The 20516-nt window shown below is 40.9% G+C and overlaps 1 protein-coding gene across 2 annotated transcripts in view; it reads right to left on the bottom strand.

Moving 5' to 3' along the window:
* The window catches only part of LOC145412237 (NADPH-dependent diflavin oxidoreductase 1), a 38463-nt gene that overhangs the window by 15323 nt on the left and 2624 nt on the right, over nucleotides 1-20516 (bottom strand). The window contains exons 2-3 of one of the 2 annotated variants that reach the window (XM_080282177.1): nucleotides 5187-5236; nucleotides 2263-2341 (exon numbers count right to left, since the gene is read on the bottom strand). In XM_080282177.1, coding sequence (XP_080138303.1) covers nucleotides 2263-2341; nucleotides 5187-5236 — 129 coding nt within the window. Of the gene's footprint in view, nucleotides 1-2262; nucleotides 2342-5186; nucleotides 5237-9847; nucleotides 11918-20516 lie in introns of those variants that run through there. The other variant, XM_080282176.1, reaches the window with a different exon arrangement.

Here is a 20516-nt window from a genome sequence, read left to right as displayed (position 1 = left end):
AATAGCTGAAGTTAGTTTTTAAAAGCAAAAACATCATCCAGTAATATTTCATTCATTCATTCATTGCCAGACGCCATGTATCCCAAACGGGATGGCCAAGGGCTTAGAGTTAATTGTTTTACAGGGAGGAGCACTAATCCTCCACCAACCCCACTTGACACATAGGGATGCCAACAGCATCTGGTGTTCCCAGGCAGTCACCCATCCAAGTACTAACTAGACCCAACGTTGCTTAAAATAAAACTGATATTTTCTAGGGATATATATCTTATACGCAAATCATTTTAATATGAATTGCCTGCATAAGGAAGAACATAGGGTTAAGCTCTGCAGAACCTGTGGTGACTGTTACTCTGGATAACAATATACTGTACAGTGCTATGTCCAGTACGTTGTTCCTTTAGTTTTTTGCCAATTTGCAATACAAATGTGTTTTAATTATTCAAGCACTGAGACTTTTCTTCACTTTGTCCTTACTTTTCTACTATTTGAGATTTTCCCAGGTGATATTATTCTAGCTTAGGTAGGATATTATTTGAAAGCTTCTAAGTGATAACCTACAATTCACTTTTGTTTTCACATTACTTATGGACTTTTATGGTGTATATTTGACTGTTTGACACTGAACTACAGTATTTTATTCTTGATGAGTATTTGTGGAAGAATAACTTATTTGGGGCCTTGTAATCGTAAAAGTAACCATGATTACGATTACAATACGAGAGTAATCGATTACGATTGCGATTACTTTGAAAAAAATGCCTAAGTAATCGATTACGATTACACAAAAGTCTGTAATCGATTACAATCGATTACGATTACCCCATGTCTGATCACAACCAGTGTGGATTTCATGGCAACTCTGCACAAAGCATTCTCAGTTTATGTGCTGGTTCCCTAGCTAGCAGACGTACAGAACTGTGTGATTTACTCTCCCCCACCACCACAACCATCGAGTCCATCAACCACCACCTCAATGTCCAAGAGACCTTTAGTCACCCCAGATACGAAGTAATCAAGGCAACTGATTATGATGGAGCTGAAAAGCAAGGTGCTGGATGCTCTGCAATATGGCAATGGCACTTCAAGTGCAGGGTGCCAGTTTGGAGCAGAGGTATAGCGTGAGTGACGTGAGGCAACGCGAGTGCCATGAGTCAGCATGCACTGTATTCATACATACCATGCAGTCAGGATGCCATTCACCTCCCGACTTCAATGTCGGGAATGAAGCTAATTTATCATTCTGACTTGTATTTTCTATGACTATTAGTTAATAAAATGCATTTTTACTATTGTGTTTCTCTCAAGTACCAAACTATTTTATACCCATTAAATAACATTGATTTTGAGCAAAATCAATTTTAGGCAACCTCTCAAGGAATCTATCTCGTGTTAAATTGGCATTTGATTCTACCGTATTCATGCCTGTTTCTAACTAATGTTGTTGGTGCAGAAAGCTCATTTCAAATAAGTGCAAGACACAGGCACAAGAGGCTTTATTATAACTTCATAAATACTGTCACTGTGACTTTTGATAATGCTATGTATCTTAAAAAAAAAAAAAAAAGTGATTGGTACAGTTAATAGTTACAATGAGCTGGATGGCTATCCAAAGCCCAAAGCCAATTTAATACAGTATACCAAATTGTTGCTGCCTAACAGTGGTAACTGTACAGCTTGTTACCAACCTTGTAATCACACATTACTATTATGGTATCATACTACTTCCCAGGGTCAATCGCAGTGGCCAACCACATACAGTACTTTATATACAGTAAATCCTCGATGTAAAGGACTTCAATAGGCTGGAATTCGCTTTTATCGGACTCGAGGAGCTACCGGACTAAATTCCTATATATCGGAAAAAGTCCGATAAAGCCAGAAGCAGTCCGGACTGCCTGACCACTTCAGGTATGTTCACCACAATAATGTAAATAAAAGACATGTTTATCAGTGTACAGTACAGTATTATTATATATATTATACCATTTGATTAATGTAGTAAAGTTATAATGCAGTACAGTATCGCAATGGCAGTCAAAGCAGTTTAAAAACGTTCATGTGATCCGGACTAATGTCTGATATATCGGAAAAAGCCCGGATTAGCAGGGGGAAGTCCGGATGTCGCTTTTATTGGACTTCCACGTTTTTCAGACTGGCTTGGACCCCAATTAGTCCATTATAATGAGGCCTTACTGTACTGTATTTGATGTTCAAATCAATCAGCTTTTGTCAGCAAATCATTAAATGTTCCGTACTTACACAACTTTCAGCCTCCAACACACCCCTGAGGAAGTCCACCTGTCGCTTGTAGTGCTTTAACGTGTCCTCGCTGGGTGCACTAGGAGGGAGAAAAAAAAAAAAAAATATCTGGTTGAAAAATGACCACTCTACTCTCCATCTCCTTTAACACAGTTGTCTCTCATTTCTATCTCTGCATCAAGGCACTCAGTGTTGAACTCTAAATGGCTTTGGAGATTTCATAACACCTCTTGCTTTGCGATTTATTTTGTAAACAACACCTCAATATCCTCTTGTATGTTATCGATGTAAATTACTGTATGCATATATTAAAATGATACACTGTAATATGCCTTATAAACTGCTATGAAAGAGGTATTACAAAACCTATTATGCCACCTAGAAGAGGGCCCATAAATTCTTCCTTCAATTCTTGTCTTTCTCCATTAACCAACACAACTCTCTCTCTCTCCCAACAACCATCACTTGTCTCAACAGTTACATCCACAAAACTCTGAACCAATCTGCACATTTCACTCACTATTTGCACACAGCACTGCATCATTTGTATACCGTAGTTCCAAGAATGAAAATTGATTAGTGCTGTGAAGGCCCTGTTATGAAACAAAGGACTAAGCATTGAGACTGCAAAAGGACCATTAATCCAGCTTACATTTCTTTTTCTTCTAAATCAATTAATTCTCTATTATCATACAGACCATGGCCACTGTTACCTCGAAACATCATGAAAAATTTCATGTAGCACATTATTACAGTAATGCAGAAGCAGAACTACTGACAGAACAAGTAATAGCAATAAGGAAAGTCCTCGATGCTTATCTGACACTTTTTTTTTTTTTATATTAAATTTACACTAAAGACAAAGTGCATGCTAAAGTTACACTGCTACTTGTACAGCTGATGTGCCAGTCTCTCAGCATTTAACATGGATTTACAGTAGGATACTGTATTACAGAGGAAAAACGGAATCAAGAAAACAGTATTTGCAGCAACATGAAAAGAATCACTGATCAAATATGAAAACTCTCTACAGGTATATACAGTATATGCATGTAAATGGTGCCTCTTAAATTTACTGATACACAAACAGTATCTCATCAACCTAAAATCAATATGTCAATCATGTAAGGTGAAGCTAAAAAAAAAAAAAAAAAAAAAAAAAAAAAAAAACTACCTATAGCTAGACACCTCAATCACATAAGGGGTGGCCACAAACAAACTGCCTCCAAGTTGCCCTTTCCCCTGCCATTTTGCTGCCCTTCCCCCAACTCACACACTCCCTCTCTCATATACCTCTCTACTCCATACCTCCATCTCAAAATAAGAACAAAAGTAATAATAATAATGATAACCTGCAGATATTTCAATAGTACAGATTACTAAAAATAGAGTGAGACACAGATAACACAGATACACAACAAGTCAGTCCAATCTGACACACACAAAAAAATGTAATTCATGATTTGTTTAATGATAAATTTGACCTATAATTTCCCTATTATTATACTGTGATAAATACACTAAAAACGATGGAGACTCGGATAATATAGACAGCTATCTGTCTATCTAACTCTCTATTGCCAGTTGCCAGATGTCTTAATCTTGTATGGAGTGGCCACAAACAAATCACCTCCATGTCGCCCTGTCCCCCACCATTTCACTGCCCTGCTCCCAGCTCAACCCCTCTCTCATATACCTCTACATTCCACCCCTCCATCTCATCCTTGGCCTCTACCTCACTCACATACACTCTCCTCATCAGTCTCTCACTCTCCATCCTTTCCACATGGCCAAACCACCTCAATGTTTTTCTCCTAACATTTCCTATCACATCCACATCCACACCACAATGCTTCTTCACTTCCTCATTTGTTAGTTTGTCTCTCCATGTGACTCCATATGCTCCTCTTAAATAACTCATTTTCACTGCCCTCACTCTTGACTTGTGTCCCTCCAACAAGGTCCAAGCTTCACTTCTGTACATTAGTGCTGGTATCACAAAATTGTCATGCTATAACTTTTTCACTTCCATGCTCCCTTCCCTGCTTCTTATCGCTGCTTTCAAAGAACCAGCAGCCTTTCTTCCTTGTTGTACCCTTTCAAGCACTTCACCCTCTAAACTTCCATCCTTACTCATCACATTACCCAAATACAGTACTTAAATGCACTCATATTTTCCATTTCCTCCTCATCCAACCTCATTGTACATTCAGTGACTTAATTTCTAAGACCATAACTTTACTCTTCCCTACATTTACCTTAAGATTCCATTTCTTACACACTCTCCCAGACTCATTCACAAAGCCTTGCAGCTCCCCTTTGTCTTCATTTAACAACACAGTATCATCTGCAAAAAACAGCACAGAGAGTTTCCAAACACTGCCCTCTCTCATTAGGGCCGCTCCAACATCCACTGCTCTACCTGACATCTCTTTTATAACCCCATCCACATACAAACTGAACAACCATGGGGACATAACACATCCCTGTTTCAAACCAACCTTCAGAGAGAAAAATTCACCCTGTTCACCATCCACATGCACTGCAGCCTTAGCACCCTCATACATACTCTTCATGGCATTCAGCAACTTCCCATTTACTCCATATATTCCTAATACTTTCCACAATCCTTGTCTATCCATCCTGTCACATGCTTTCTCCAAATCTATGAAGGTCGTATACAACTTCTTTCCCTTCTCTAGAAACTTTTCCACTAAAGAACTAAGAATGAGTATCTGATCTACACAACCTCTTCCCTTCCTAAAACCTCCCTGTTCTTCTCCACCTAATTCCTCTGTTATTTCCCAAACTCTGTCAATAAGTATCCTAATAAACATATACTTTTCCTGTTACACTAAGAAGACAAATGCCCCTGATTACCTGTCCAAAATTTGTACCAAAGTGTACATATTAACTGCACTTACTTTGGACTTTTCTCCATTTCTGGAATCTTATCTTGTAACCATCGTATGTACTGTGGGGAGAAAGGATACAACAAAAGAATAAGTGTTCTGCTCAAAATGTTATGGACACAGCAGCCACACCTCTGACCCAACCATGGCATATTGTGGAACTGGCAGTTAATACTGCTTTTTTTTTTTGGGATTAAAAGCATATCTGACACATTTCCCAAAACATAATATACAATATGCTTATGAATTCCAAAGTATAACGGTCATCACAACAGGAACACATCACTTCATCCTATTTAAGGGCAGTAGTCCAATGAAATGCAGCAAAGGAACTATGCCCTTTGAGGCAAAAGGGCATGAGAAAATAGATAAAGCTTTAATACTCCTTCTTTAGTGAGCTGTCCTAAGTTGAGTAAGTTGTATTATAATGACTTTACCTGCATGGCCACCAGGCAGCACAAGTACTGTAAAGTAACAAGTATATCACCTAGACTGGAGGGGTAAAATCCATTCCAGGAAGCACAACCAAATTTATGTTAATTGGCCCACAAACACTAGCTTGTTACTGTTGTCTCTGGTTCACCTGGATGTGAACCCTGATGCCTTCAAGCTGAAGTTACTCTTTTCCTGCAGTCTCTCACCTTCCTTTAAGGTACAGGGAAAACATCTGCATAGCCAGGCAGCAAAACTGTCCAGTTCTAGTGATGCCAGCATATGAAGGCATCCCTCGACACTCTACAGCATCCGACACTAACCTGGCCATTCATAACACACTATGAAGCCATCTTGCCAGTGACTGGAGACCAGTCAGGCAGGTCAGATTTTTTTTTTTTTTCCAGTGCATCTGACACTGGACATAAACTTGAAAGTCTATTTCATGAGGCCCAGAAATCCTTGTATGTACTCGAGATTGTGCCATATACCTTCTGGATGTTGATACCATACTGCTTATACTGATGCATGGTAAGGTTATGGTATCTCATTCATGACTGGTGTGATGGCATATCTGAAGTTGTTTTTATGACATATGAAAGGGAAATTTAGTACTCCATACTCAGCACGTGACTGTGCCAAAACTTCAAGTAACTCTCTCTACATTCACAATCACAGCACAGACAATCCTTCATCATACTGACAAAAGACCTCTGAGAGCACTTGGATGAACTGGCTTCCTGAAGACCACAGGATTCACATCCAGGTGAGCTTGGAGTTATATCTACTACTCTACTACAACTACATTCATCTGAGTGTGCCATGCACATTACAGAGGTTATTCTTCAGGGCACGGAAACATACATTCCATTCTCATATCCTTTGACTAATGCAAAAAAGCCTTGGTTTAATCAAGCTTGTTCTAGTGCTGTCCACAAGAAGACCTACAAAAGGTACCAGAGCCAACCCACCCCTGAATCACAACTTTTTTATGTTTCTGCCCAGAATTATGTTAAGTCTGTTCTTCACTCTGATAAAAATAGATTCATCTGTATAAAATGCTCTCAACTCTCCAACTTGAATTCTTCCTGCTCCTTATGGTACCTTGCCAAAAACCTTTCTAACAACTTTACCTCATCATACTTCCCTCCTCTTTTCTATCCTGATGGCTCTGTAGCTATTTCTTCTACTGATATGGCAGATCTTTTCGCTCAGACTTTCTTCATCAATTCCTTAGACAATTCCAGTGCTGTTCCTCCATCACTTCCCCCATCTGACTTCCTCATGGCTGGCATTAAAATGTCTTAAACTGATGTATTTTCTGCTATCACTGGCCTCAATACTAACAAGACACATGGACCTGATGGGGTCCCTCCTGTTGTCCTCATGAACTGTAATTTGTGCTTAAACCCAGCCGAGGTAAACTCTTTCACCTTTGGCTATTAATTTGTACCTTTCCTTGCTGTTGGAAGTTTGCCCTCAATCAGCCAGTCCCAAAGAAGGGTGACCTTTCCCAACCCTCTAACTATTGCCCAATTGCTTTAATATCCTGTGTCTCAAAAGTTTTCGAGTCTTCTTAACAGAAAATTTTTTAAAGCATCTTTCCTATCACAATCTTCTTTCTGATGGTCAGTACGGGTTCCATCAGGGACGCTCCACTGGCACAACCTTCCTTCTGATTGTCACTATGGTTTCCATCAGGGACGCTCCACTGGCGATCTTCTCACCTACCTTTCAGACTCCTGGTCATCCTCCTTTTGGGACTTTGGCGAAAGCTTTGCCATTGCACTTGACATCTCAAAGGTTTTCAGTTGAGTTTGGCAAAAATCTTTAATTTCCAAACTGCCCTCTTAAGGCTTCTATCCTTCTATCTGTGCCTTCATCTATAACCTCCTTTCTGGTCATTCAATAGCTGCTGTTGTAGACAGCCACCGTTCTCCTAGATCTATCAACAATGGTGTTCCTCATGGCTCTGTCCTACCATTGACTCTTTATTTTATTCATCAAATGACCTTCTATGCTGTACAACTAATCCTTCCCACTCATACGCTGATGATTCCACCCTTCACCTTTCCAGTCAGTTCCTGCAGCGCCCATCTCAGCATTTACTTCAACAAACAAGGGATGAGGCTATGGCACACCTAATGTCAGAGTTGGCTCATATCTGACTGGGGTGAAAATAATCTTGTTGTTTTTAATGCATCAAAGATTCAATTTTTACACCTATCAACCCAACAAAATCTTCCACAGGAGTACCCACTAATGTTTAACAATATCTGCCTCAATCCTGCATCATCCTTAAACATACTTGGGGTTTCATTCTCTCAGGATTTATCTTGGAAAGATTACATTACATATCTTGTAAAATCTGCTTCCAAGAGATTAGGTGTGCTAAGCCTACTCCATACATTCTTTACCCCTGCACAATTGTTGTCTTTATACACGGGTTTTATTCTCCCGTGCAGAGTACGACTCTCATGTGTGGGAAGGCTCCCCACATACACCTCTTCTCAATAGGGTGGAGTCAATTGCTTTTGGTCTCATTAACTCTCCTCCTCTTACTGGCTCCCTTCCACTTCTGTCTCTTCACTGCACTGTTGTATCTGTATCTCTTTTCTACTGCTACTTCAATGGTCACTACTCCTCTGTACTGTCTGCTTGCATCCTTCCACCTCTATGATGGGTGTGTAACACCTGTCTAGCAACAAACTCTCATCCTTTTTCTGTCCAACCCTCCAATGAAAGAATTAACCATTATGTTCAGTCCTTCATTTATGTAACAGGTCAACAGGTCAACAGGTCAACTCTGGAACTGTCTCCCTTTGTCTGTATTTCCTATTTCCTATGATCTCCAGTCTTTCAAAACGCAGTGTGTCCAAGCATCCTGAAGTGAATGGATCTTGAATTTGGCTTTCTTTTGTAATGATTTTGTTTTTTCTTGGAAGGAACAGTTTTGTGGGCTCCTGGCCTTTGGTTCCTTGCATTAAAAAAAAAAAAAAAAAAAAAAAAAAAAAAAAAATCAGCACCCAACTTAAGAAACTACACTATCCATACTGGTGAAATAAGTCTAAAGACTCTGACATGTGAAACTGGGCCATAATGTACGCCCTCAATGTCAACACTGTACTTTATCAATGTCAACACTGTACTTTATAAACAGAAAGGAAACTACATCAATCAAAAGGTACCAGTGAAGAAACTCATGTAGTAGCTTACTCCATATTATTTGCATATGTACAATACTGGTACAGTATATTCTTAAAATGCAGATAGTTACTGCACTTCAGCTTTCAGGACCTATTAATACAAAAAGAGGCAACAGTGCAGCAATACTGTACAAGGACTGCTGCACTGCCCAAAAGAGGAAAGATAAAGTAATACTGTACAAGGATGGCATGTACTGTACTATACAGTACCATACTCAAATTGAGCTAAAAATCTACTCTATCTATCTATCACCAAATGCCTTAATCCCACAAGCGTTAGCCAGAAATGAATCACCTCCACGTCACCCTGTCCTCTGTCAACAGGCTGCCCCCTCTCCAACTCACACTCCTCTGTCTTAAAACTCTCAGCCCCATCCCTCCATCTCATCCTCAATCTCCCCGTCCTTCTCCCTCCTCCACCGAGCAAAAATACAAGTGAAACTGTATGTCACCACAACATGCCTTTACATTTGAAAAATAAATCCCCTTATGAAGCATGTATGTATGTATGTATAAATGCAACATAGGCCTATGTATCTTATTCTGTAATTAGTGTACAAACTTAACCTTCTCATGGTCACATCTTCTTCAATAATGTACTTTATTTCAGTTACTGTCAGGTGATTTCAAACAGATGAGTGAGTGATAAAAGAGACAGAGTGTTAATACTGTTACAACACCATAAATTTTTGTATGGTTGGGACAACACTATTCTATTCTATTCCAGCTAATGCCAGATGATTTTATTTACCTGAGTGAGTCACAGGAACCCAAGTGTTAAAATCCTACCTGCATATATAATACCTGTACATTAACCTAGTAAAAGTAACTGCAAAGCTTTTCATGTGGTACTTTGCAACTCGTACTGACTTTTAAATCAATCCTAAAATTTATGGGTCATACTCTAAGTGGCATAGGAGGCTTCACGGCACCTCATTCTGCATGTTATACCTTCACATTCTCCTGTAAACCACTTATGGTATACAGGTATACCTTGCATCAGTAACAAACATGAGGATATTTAGGTGCAATGAGTTGAATAAATCATGGAAAAGGCAGTATGAAATATCCAAATCACTTAGAATACGATCCTCTACCACAATACATTAATGCTGTATCTTTCTGTACTCTACGCCCAAGGTTCTGTCTGGTATCGTTTAGTCAGATTATTTTTCACATACTCTTCAGCATCTTATGTTTCCTTCTCTCTTCCTGTTTCAATAATGTAAGTCAATGCTCTATCCACATCAACTGGATGCTATATCGTTCTGTACTCTATGCCCAAGTTTCTGTCTGGTATCGTTTAGTCAGATTATTTTTCATATACTCTTCAGCATCTTGTGCTCCCTTCCCTCTTCCTGTTTCAATAATGTAAGTCAATGCTTCATACACATCAATTGGCACCCTCTTAGCATTACCAGCAAAATACACCATTGCGTTCTGTTCTCCAATGAGCTTCCAAAGATACTGTGCATTTTTCTTCATGACATGCTGCACATACACCTTCTCTTCCTGATCTCTTGAAAAAGCACAATACAACTCAAGCTGTTCATTATTTACCAGTGCCTCCCATTCCTCCTTGAAGAAAAAGTCTTTTGAACTGTATCTGCAGCCAAACACCATTACTAAACCCTTTGAGACCCCACTTGCAACTCTCTCTTGGATATAGGAGCGAAAAGGTGCACAGCCAGTGCCGGGGGCAATCATAATTACAGGTGGTATACTCTCACTGGACAGATCTGGGAAAGTCAAAGTACCTGGCTTAATCCAAACAGGCACACAGTCTCCCACCTTCTGTCGAGCTAACCAATTCGTGCAAAGGCCAAGTCTTTTTCGCTTTAGAATCGTACGGTACTGAACAACTGCAATCAGAAGCTGAGCTCTGTTAGGAACTGCCAGACTGGAAGATGCAATGGAATATGGTCTTGGCTTAATTGCAGGAACCAGGTCAAACAAATACTCAAAAGGAATATTAGTACTTGTGTGAGGGAAATCAGCAAACACCTCCATGATAGTCCTCTTTGGTCGATTACAGTAGTCATAAAGAGCCTGTTGGCCCTCAGATGAAGAAAATTCAAGAAACTTCTCTTTCTCATTTTCATCACTGGTAAAATGTGCCAGAAGTTCAAAGAAATACCTCTGAGGTATGGCCTGTACATCAAAATATGTCTCAACGCATTCTTTAATCGTGCAAGGTCTCGGTAGGAGTGAAGGCGATGGCAGAACACTATTGGGATCATTCACTTCTAAGTAAAACCTCTGTTGTGGATTAAGGGCCAGAACATTTATAAATTCCTCTACATGCTCTTCAAGGTTCTGTGGCTGTACCATCAACACATCGCCTGGCTTATGTCGACCTTCAATCTGTGAAATGTCAAACTCTACCAATCGTACTTCTTGGAAATGATCCACAGATGTGACCCTTTGGTTCATTGTTACTTTGACTTTGCAGGCACTGTCAAAAGAACTGGCATTTGATTTTGACTGCACTGTGTTTTGGCTGGATTCTACATCTTCAGATCCTAACTGCAATGTGTTTTCGCTGGATTCTAAGTCATTTACAAAAGTAGCTTTGAACTTTGATGGTAATAACACTGATGGACTTAGAGGCTGCATTCCCTCAGGAAATGGATATAACTTTGTGATCTTACTCCAGAAACTCTCTAGCCACGGGTCAATCACAAATTCTGGACCAAGGTCGTGTTGGTCATCAGCAAGACCAAGATTCATGATGGGCTGCCCACCTAGGTGAGTTAACAAGTTATTCAGTCTTTTGGCAGCATAATTAAATTTCTGATAAGAGGAATCTCCAAGCCCAATCACTCCAAACTGCAGACTGGATAAAAACATTCTATCCTTTCTCTTTGACCATATAGTTTTAAAAAAGGACCTCATGTTGCTGGGGTCATCTCCTTGTCCTGTTGTGGAGACTACAAACACCACAAGTGTCTGCTTCAACAGCCTCTCTATGGGGTAATCATCCATGGCAGACACGTTAGGCATGAAGAAGTGGCGCCTGGCCTCCCTCCCCACCCTTGCTGCAATCTCCTGAGCTGTTCCCATCTCACTGCCGTACAGGACTACCAAACTTCGACCTTCCAGCCACTGAAAGAAATGGCAATATAGGTCAAACTATTCAGTTATTCTCTTTTCTTATGTACTATGAGATTTTTGGATACAGTTCAATCACACTGCAGTAAAGTATTGAAGTGACTTATATTGCCATTTCCTCTCATCCTCAACATATAGGTGACAACACAACATTAATATTTATATTTTACCATGTGAAACTCCTGTCATCATCATTCATCATCCAGACCTCCTTTCTCACCCTAGGGCAGGGTGAGGGGTAGCAATGTCCAGACAGCTCAAATTTGCCCAGTCCAATGGGCCATGCTTCCATTCACTCATCATTCAAGTCCCCGGAATCCTGGCTCTATCTCATACACCAAAAACATTCACCACGTTCTGTAGCTTCACATTAACATATCCGACAGAGTCAATCTGGACGCTGTCACATTAAAAAAGGGTGCCAAATCCCTGATCATGCACTTCTCACAATATTCATCCAGCCAGCTCGATCTCTTGTCAGTCCCCTAGCCTCACTGACTTCTATACCTCTTTCCTCACACACTCATCCACCATATCCCTCCACCTTCTCCTTGGCCTACCTTGCCTCCTCCCTCCTTCAAATTAGTTCAGATATACCTTTTTCACCAAGCTATTGTTATCCATTCCCTCCATATGACCATACCATCTCAGTACACTCTCTTCGATTCTGGTGTTCACAGACTTTCTAACTCCACATCTTTCACAAATCATATCCCATCCTCTCTTACTCTGTACTCCACATAAATTCCTCAGCAGTCCCATCTCCACTGCTATCACACTTGACTTTTAATTTTCATACCACACAATAGTCTCACATCCATATGTTAAAACTAGAACTAAGACTCCTTCATGCAAGCCTTGTGCAGCAGCAGCACTCAAACCTCTGTTTCTTATCAAGGCCTTCATTGCACCAGTTACTTTCCTTCCTTGTATCACTCTACTTTCCACTTCTTTTGGACATTTTGTCTCCTTTCTCTCACTGTACCCAGGTATTTGAACTCTCTCACCAATTCCAGTCTCTCTCTCCATTCACTGTAACATTGCACTGGGAGTCACCTTCTCCCTAAATAACATCACTTTACCCTTTTCTACATTTACTCTCAAGGCACGAAGCTCACAGACACCAGCAAAACTCTGCACTAGTCTACCAAGTTCTTGTCCGGTATTTGCAAGCAGCAGCTATTGCATCACCACCAGACAACAAATTTGAAATACCAGTATTCCATCCATCACCATTCATTACCAGCACCATCCTTCTCTCCATTACTCGTGTTTTTACTTCTTTCATCACCCCATCCATCTATAAACTGAACAACCATGGGGACATCACACAACCTTCTCACACGCCCACACCCATCGTGAACCATTCACTTAAATGCCCATTAACCCTTACACATGCTTCACTACCACCATAAAAGCTCTTGACGGCACATAGCAGCTTACCATCTACACCATACATGCGTAAAACCTTCCACAATCCTTCGCTGTCTACTTTGTCATATGCTTTTTCCAGATCCAAGAATGCCATAAACACCTTATAGTCCTTCTCACAAGCCTTCTCTGCTATCTGTCTCACTGCAAATATTTGATCCACACATCATCTGCCACTCCTAAAGCCACCCTGTTCATCTTTCACCAGGACTTCTGATATCTCTCTTACTTTCTCTATAATAATTTTTCCATATACCTTCCCTACCACACTCAATAAACTTATGCCACAATAATTTTTGCACTCACTTCACGCACCTTTAATTTTGTACAGGGGTAAAATCACAGCCTCTTTCCACTCTGCTGACAGTTTCACTCGTCCATGCCTTCTTAAATATCTCCAACAGGCACTTCATTCTGCTCTCTCCACTACACTTAATCACCTCTGCATACACCTCATCAACCCCAGCTTCTTTCCCATCTTCCAGCCGCTTCACAGCGCTCTTCGCCTGTGTCAGTGTCACATTTCCTGGAACTGCATTCCTTCTCTGCACACCCCCAAAACCAATAATGTTTACAATGGCTCTGCTCTCTCTATTCCCATTCATTAGGAATATTCTTTCCATCTGGTCCTTACTTCATCCCCATGGGTTAATAATCTACCACCTACATCCTTCATATTTCTTTCCGCTTTCACTTCTACATTTCTGCACCTCTTTCCAGAATAGCTTCCTATTTTCAGAGTAGTTTGCATTCATATTTCTCCCTAGATCATCATTTACAGTACCTCCTTCCTTTTCCTTTTCACTAGTCTCTTAACATGCTTCTTGCTCTCAATATATTCAGTTATTTCAACTGAACCCCCATCCTGTAACCACTCAAGCCACTTCTTCCTCTTTTCTTCCACTGCTCTCTTAACCTCTTCATCCCACCATGCCGTACCTTTCTTCTTTGTTGTTACTCTTGCCACACCACACACCGCTTTAGCATTTCTAACCAAGCAATCCCTATAAGCATTCCACAGACTGTCCAGATCCATTTCATTCCAATCCACTAATTCTAACTCCTCCCCTACTTTGGCCCTGTATTCATCTGCCATTTCTTCGATCCTCAGCTTCTCGACTTTCAGTCTTTCTCCCTGATTGCTCCTCTCTCTCCTGGTCCACCTCACTCCTCTCAGCTTGATCTTGCATACCACAATCATATGATCTGACAGACCTCCACATCGTCCTCTCATGGCCCTCGTATCAGCAACCATTCCAAGCATCAACCTCTCTATGAGCACGTAATCAATTAGGCTCCTTTCAACATAATCCCTGTTCCCTCTACACCATGCAAATTTATGTCCATCTTTGTGTTTGAAACTCCTGTCAACTAAATATAATCATCCAGAATAAAGCATCTAATCTGGCCTAACACACTGAAACAATTGTTAAGAGTGATATACATTTGTGTGGTATTCCCCTTGGCTGGAGAAAATTCTTTTGCTATTTCAAACAATCAGTCTCATTTTAACCCTTTTGCTGTGTAGGTGCCTGAGGTTAGGTTACCACAATCCACTGCAGTTAATGATAAATGACCAAATGACCAGCATGTTTCCCTTGATGGCATTAACTGATTGAAAAAAAAAAACAGTCTCCTCTTGGGAATTGAAACTGTGCAGGGCCTGGGATGATCTAACCCAGGGGTTCCCAACCTTTTTAGCACTGCGCCCCCCTTTGGTCAGGACTGCATTCATGATGCCCCCTACCCGGGCCACCCCTCTGACGCCTAAACAACGATGCTTTTATCTGTTCCATATGGATGCTTAAGACGCTAGATGGCAACACTATATGTGGTTGCTTGAAATGACGATTGTGAAGTTTTCCTATCAAAGTTTCTTATTCCTACATATCTTTGGGAATACCCTGTATGCATTTGAATGGCCTAGCGCTATGTTGAACTCTGATTACCCCACGCCCCCACTGGCAATCTCAAACACCCCCCCAGAGGAGTGTGCCCCCAAGGTTGGGAAACACTGTTCTAACCATTTGTAAAAGAGAATAAAATACCAGTAGGCTACCTGACTTAGGACAACATAATGAAATCATGCAGACATATCATTTCCTTTTAATACCCATATTCCAGTACTGTACCTCCAGGATTACTGATTTCTGATCGAAGTGCCACATAAGCGAGAAGAAGTGTTTACACAAGCGAGATCTAACTACAGTACTTAAGACCGATAAAATAACGGATAGAGCATGGGCTGAAATGAGCATAATATCCAGATTACGTTAGGTCTGATTAGGTCTGGCTTGTAGCATCAAATGCCACATTTTCACGAAGATTTCAGAACAGTCCAGGCTGGTCGAGACTCGTCCCATGGCTGTTCTGGTGAGAGTTTCTGAAAAATCAGACCGGTCAAGATTGGTCTTAAGCAGTCCTGCTCCAGAGCCAGGATTGGGTCTACCTAGTCCTGCACACAAAGGATGTGTGTGGTAGCACTGGGCAACAAGGACAGCCAAGAGCATTCTGTGCCCAGAGTAAACAGCTGATATGGCACTGATGGCCGACAGAAGTACAAGCAAAATAATCAGGGCTCTTGTTTGGCGAGCCACAGCTCGCAAATGCAAGTATTTTTTTCCTTCGGCGAACAAATTTTACATGCAAGTCACCTTTTGGCGAGGAGAAAATACATCCACTTCAAAACCCAGTAAACTACAAAATAAGTAAATCTCACTTAAATGAACAAAAAAGCACGTTGTGATCAATTGTCTTTCCTTGTCACCATTGTGAATGTTTAAAACCTCATTATATGATTGTAATCATCACAATGTGTAAATAAATAAATATATTTATTGCTCATAAAATATTTCGGCTCGTAGTCAGTTTGGCTACTAAAATTTTATTTGGATCGTAAATCTGAAACCTTAGGAGCCAGATGGCTCGCAACCATCGGCAGTTAGCAAGAGCCCTGATAATGTATTATTTTCAAAACAGAATTTTGCATAAGTCAACAGTGACATAGGACGGTGATATCAATGTAGATGCTACCTGAAATGAATGCTTGTTTAAACCTGAATAGAAAAAGATGATCTGTTATGGCTGAATTAGTGAGAGAAAATGTCTGGAAATTCAAATTTTGTGAGTCTCTATGGATTATTATAAGGTCATGACAGCACTTACTATATCCCAGTAATACTTCCTTAAGGACACGTACTGCATCCTTTGTCTCTGGTTATCAGCTAGTTCTCTATTTAAGTAAAAATGTAAGTTGCACAGTTATTTAACTTCACAGTGTACTGAGAACTCATTACCATGATTCTAAAAGTGATACAGTGGCAAGCTGTCATATTTTCTTTTATATGACATAGAAACAGCTACTGTGTACTCTAATGACGACGATATTTATAGCTATGTAAGTATGAGGGTGCTAAAGCTGCAGTGCGTGTGGATAGTGAACTGAGTGAGTTTTTCTATTTGAAGGTTGGGTTGAGACAGGGATGTGTCATGTCTCCATGGCTGTTCAATCTGTATATGGGTGGGGTTATAAAAGAGATACTGTACAAGGTAGGGCAGTGGATATTGTAGTGGCCCTGGTGGGAGAGGGCAGAGTTTGTAAACTCCCTGTGCTGTTGTTTGCAAATGATTTTGTGTTGTTAAGTGAAGACGAAGGGAAACTGCAAGGCTTGGTGGATGAGTTTTGGAGAGTGTGTATGAAACGGAATCTAAAGGTGAATGTAGGGAAGAGTAAAGCGATGGTCTTCGAGACAGGTGAAGCCTGTGAATGTACAGTAAGATTGGATGATGAGGAAATGGAAAATGCGAGTATGTTTAAGTACTTGGGTAGTGTGATGAGTAAGGATGGAAGTTTGGAGGGTGAAGTGCTTGAAAGGGCACAACAAGAAAGGTTGCTGGTTCCTTGAAAGCAGTGATAAGAAACAGGGACGTAAGCATGGAAGTGAAAAAGTTATTACATGACAGTACTGTATTGTGATACCAACTCTGATGTATGGAAGTGAAGCTTGGACGCTGTTGGAGGGACACAAGTCAAGAGTGAGAGCAGTGGAAATGAGTTATTGGAGAGGAGCCTGTGGAGTCACAAGGAGAGACAGACTGACAAATGAGGAGGTGAAGGAACATTGTGGTGTGGCTGTGGATGTGATAGGAAGCATTAGGAGAAACACACTGAGGTGGTTTGGCCATGTGAAGAGGATGGGGGTGAGAGACTGATGAGCAGAGTGTATGTGAGTGAGGTGGAGGGGAAGAGAGGGAGGGGAAGGCCAAGGTTGAGATGGAGGGATGGAGTGGAGAGGTATATGAGAGAGGGGGAAGTGAATTGGGAGCAGGACAGTGAAACGGCGAGGGACAGGGCGACGTGGAGGCGATTTGTTTGTGGCCACCTCGTATAAGGGATTAAGGCGTCTGGCAATGGATACATAGATAGATTTATTACCATCTTATTCCCTCTGTTTACATAACTCAGCTGATTCTGTCACGACTGCCCACTCCATCCTCTACCCAATACATGCACATCAGAGATGGAACTGGTCTAAAAAGACCTTATGAAAACATGATTAAAATGACTGGTAACAGACTGAACTTGGGGCCAAAGTGACCTGAAAGTCCCTGTAGGGCTTTCAGGTTTTAAGTAAATGCTTGGTTTGTGTAAAATTTGTGAGATTTATAATATTAATAACTTCACAATTAATCACTTGTGAAACTTTATAAGCCTATTACTGTACTTTGATAATCAGGTTAGATTCTACACAGCAAATTATACAAAACTGTATTAAAGGGCTGGGAGTTTAAAGAATTGGTCAATTTTCGGTGGTTCACATCACTCAATTTCAAAACAGAAAAATATTTTTCTGGTTGATTTTAGTGTGATTTAAATGAATCTGAGCTTCATTTTTTTTTTTTTAACCACTCATTTTGGAGATTAGGCATAGGCTATCCAAGGCAAAATATACCTAGTTTTGGGTAGTTTAGGAGGTGGCCAGGTTGCCCGTGGTAATGTTTACCAATGGTCTCTCCGACTGGCCGCATTATTTACCAATTATCACTCCAACAAGATGCATCAGTGTCTTTCATGTCAAAGCAATGGGAAACTTAACGATTTAACCAAACCTAATTCAACCCAACCTCACTTGTGTTTGACATCCAGCTTTCAAAAGTAAAAAAATGCGTGTTAGGAACATTAAATATGGCCGGCCTCTGCCAGACGTCAGTAGAGATCAGAGATAATTAAATACAGGATTTTCACGTTAATTATACATTTCCAAATACAAGTTTATCGTGGAACAGATTCGAAATAATGTGGTCTACAACTTGGTTGTATCAGATTTCCTGGACTGAGTATGGTGAACTACCGAAAATTGACCGTAGAATTTTTGCTTCCATTATTGTTTCAACTCCTAACAGAAATATGAGTTTTTCATCCATTTTTTTCGGTATATTAGAAAATTCTAAGACAATTCTTCTGACACTTTTGTTACAAATTATATATATTTTATTCCTGAAGGTTTGATTAGGTAGAGTAAAATAAAAATAATTTGGGTCAATTTTTGGAAAATTACATTCCTCCATTTTGAAACCAAAAATATTTTTTCTGGTTAATTTTAGTGTGATCTGAATGAATTTGACCTTTATTTTTGTCGGAAATCACTCGTTTTGGAGACAGGCCTACCCAAGTTTATCTCCAGAACAAGTGATTTCCGACAAAATGGAAGGTCAAATTCATTCAAATCACACTAAAATTGACCAGAAAAAATATTTTTGGATTCAAAATCAAGGATATGGGTTGAACCGTGTAGATCTTTTCCACGTGACGTCATGGGTCATGTGACTTTTGTTTACGACGCCATACTGGATGGCAAATTGTCAGACGTCTAGAGAGAGAGAATTGCAATTTCCACAATGGTATTCCACTGTTGTGCCTTCGGCTGTAAGTCACAGCAGAAAAGTGGAAGTGGGTAAACTTCTGCCAGTTTCCAGGAAATGAGGAAAGGCAACAGAAGGGGATAGCTGCCATGAAGAGAGAGAACTGGCAGCCGACGGCCTACACCTGACTTTGAAGCAGGCATTTCATATCAGGTGAGCCACCCCCCACCCCCATCTCCCCCACTGCCACCCAACCACCTCACACACACACCCACTACCCTCCCATTGCCACTCCCATCCCACCATCATCCCCCACCCCTCAACAACCACATACCCCCCACTTTTGAACCCCAACCCCCCCACACCCCCAACTCCCCTCCACAATACTCTCTACCATCACCCAACCCCTTCCCCTCCATCCCCTACCCATCTCAGCCCCTACCCTCCTCCACACCCTCACCCCCCAAACCTCCACCTGCCAAACCAGCGTTTCTTAACCTGGGGTGCTAGTACCCCAGGGGGTGCTTCAGTCAGCTTTAGGGGGTGCTGGAAAGTGCAACAAATGTTGGTTATGCTTAGTATTGGCATTGTTGATATTTTATTTTTGGAGAATGTATAAACTGAATTGTCAAGAAGTACTTCGCTTTACTTTTTCCTTGTAGCAGGGCAGTAACTGTAGCAGTGTAGCAACCATTGTCCCAGTAACCAGATTTAAGGGGTGCTGGACTGTGTGACCTTACCGCAGAGGGTGATGAGGTCTGAAAAGGTTAAGAAATGCTGCGCCAAACCAACCCTAATCCCCCCCCCACCCCCACTGCCATTCAAACCCCTCACCCTCCCTCCACCTCCTTCCTGCACTCCTACCCTCCACTCATTCATCAAATACTCGATTCCTTGTGTATACAATCCCTACCACCTTGGCCCCACGTCAATAATTTATGATTTACATGTGCTGTATATCAAGTCCAGCTAGATATATTAATCATATTTACCTTGAGGGATGCCCTGGTGAACTCACGGGGTTTTAACCAAACAGTGATAGAGATCGCCATATCTGAGATCTGGTTTTGGTCACCCGTACTTAAAACAGGTGAATTTCTCCCTAGATATGGGGTAAGCGTCTAGCCTCAAACACTTTATCTTGTTCCTGTACAGATCTTGGTGGTGTTGATCCAGATTTCTGCATATATCTGACAGTTTCATCTCTGACAGCCTTGTCTGGACAGTCAATACTGTGAGGAGTTTGCCGTCCAATATGGAGTCGTAAACAAAACCATGACATTTCTGTGATGTCACTGGA

The sequence above is a fragment of the Coenobita brevimanus genome, chromosome 92, assembly GCF_032717465.1.
Source record: "Coenobita brevimanus isolate Jiangsu-jjx chromosome 92, ASM3271746v2, whole genome shotgun sequence".
Lineage (NCBI taxonomy): Eukaryota > Metazoa > Arthropoda > Malacostraca > Decapoda > Coenobitidae > Coenobita > Coenobita brevimanus.
The sequence above is the reverse complement of the archived record's forward strand: the minus strand, read 5'-3'. Positions and strand labels throughout refer to the sequence as shown.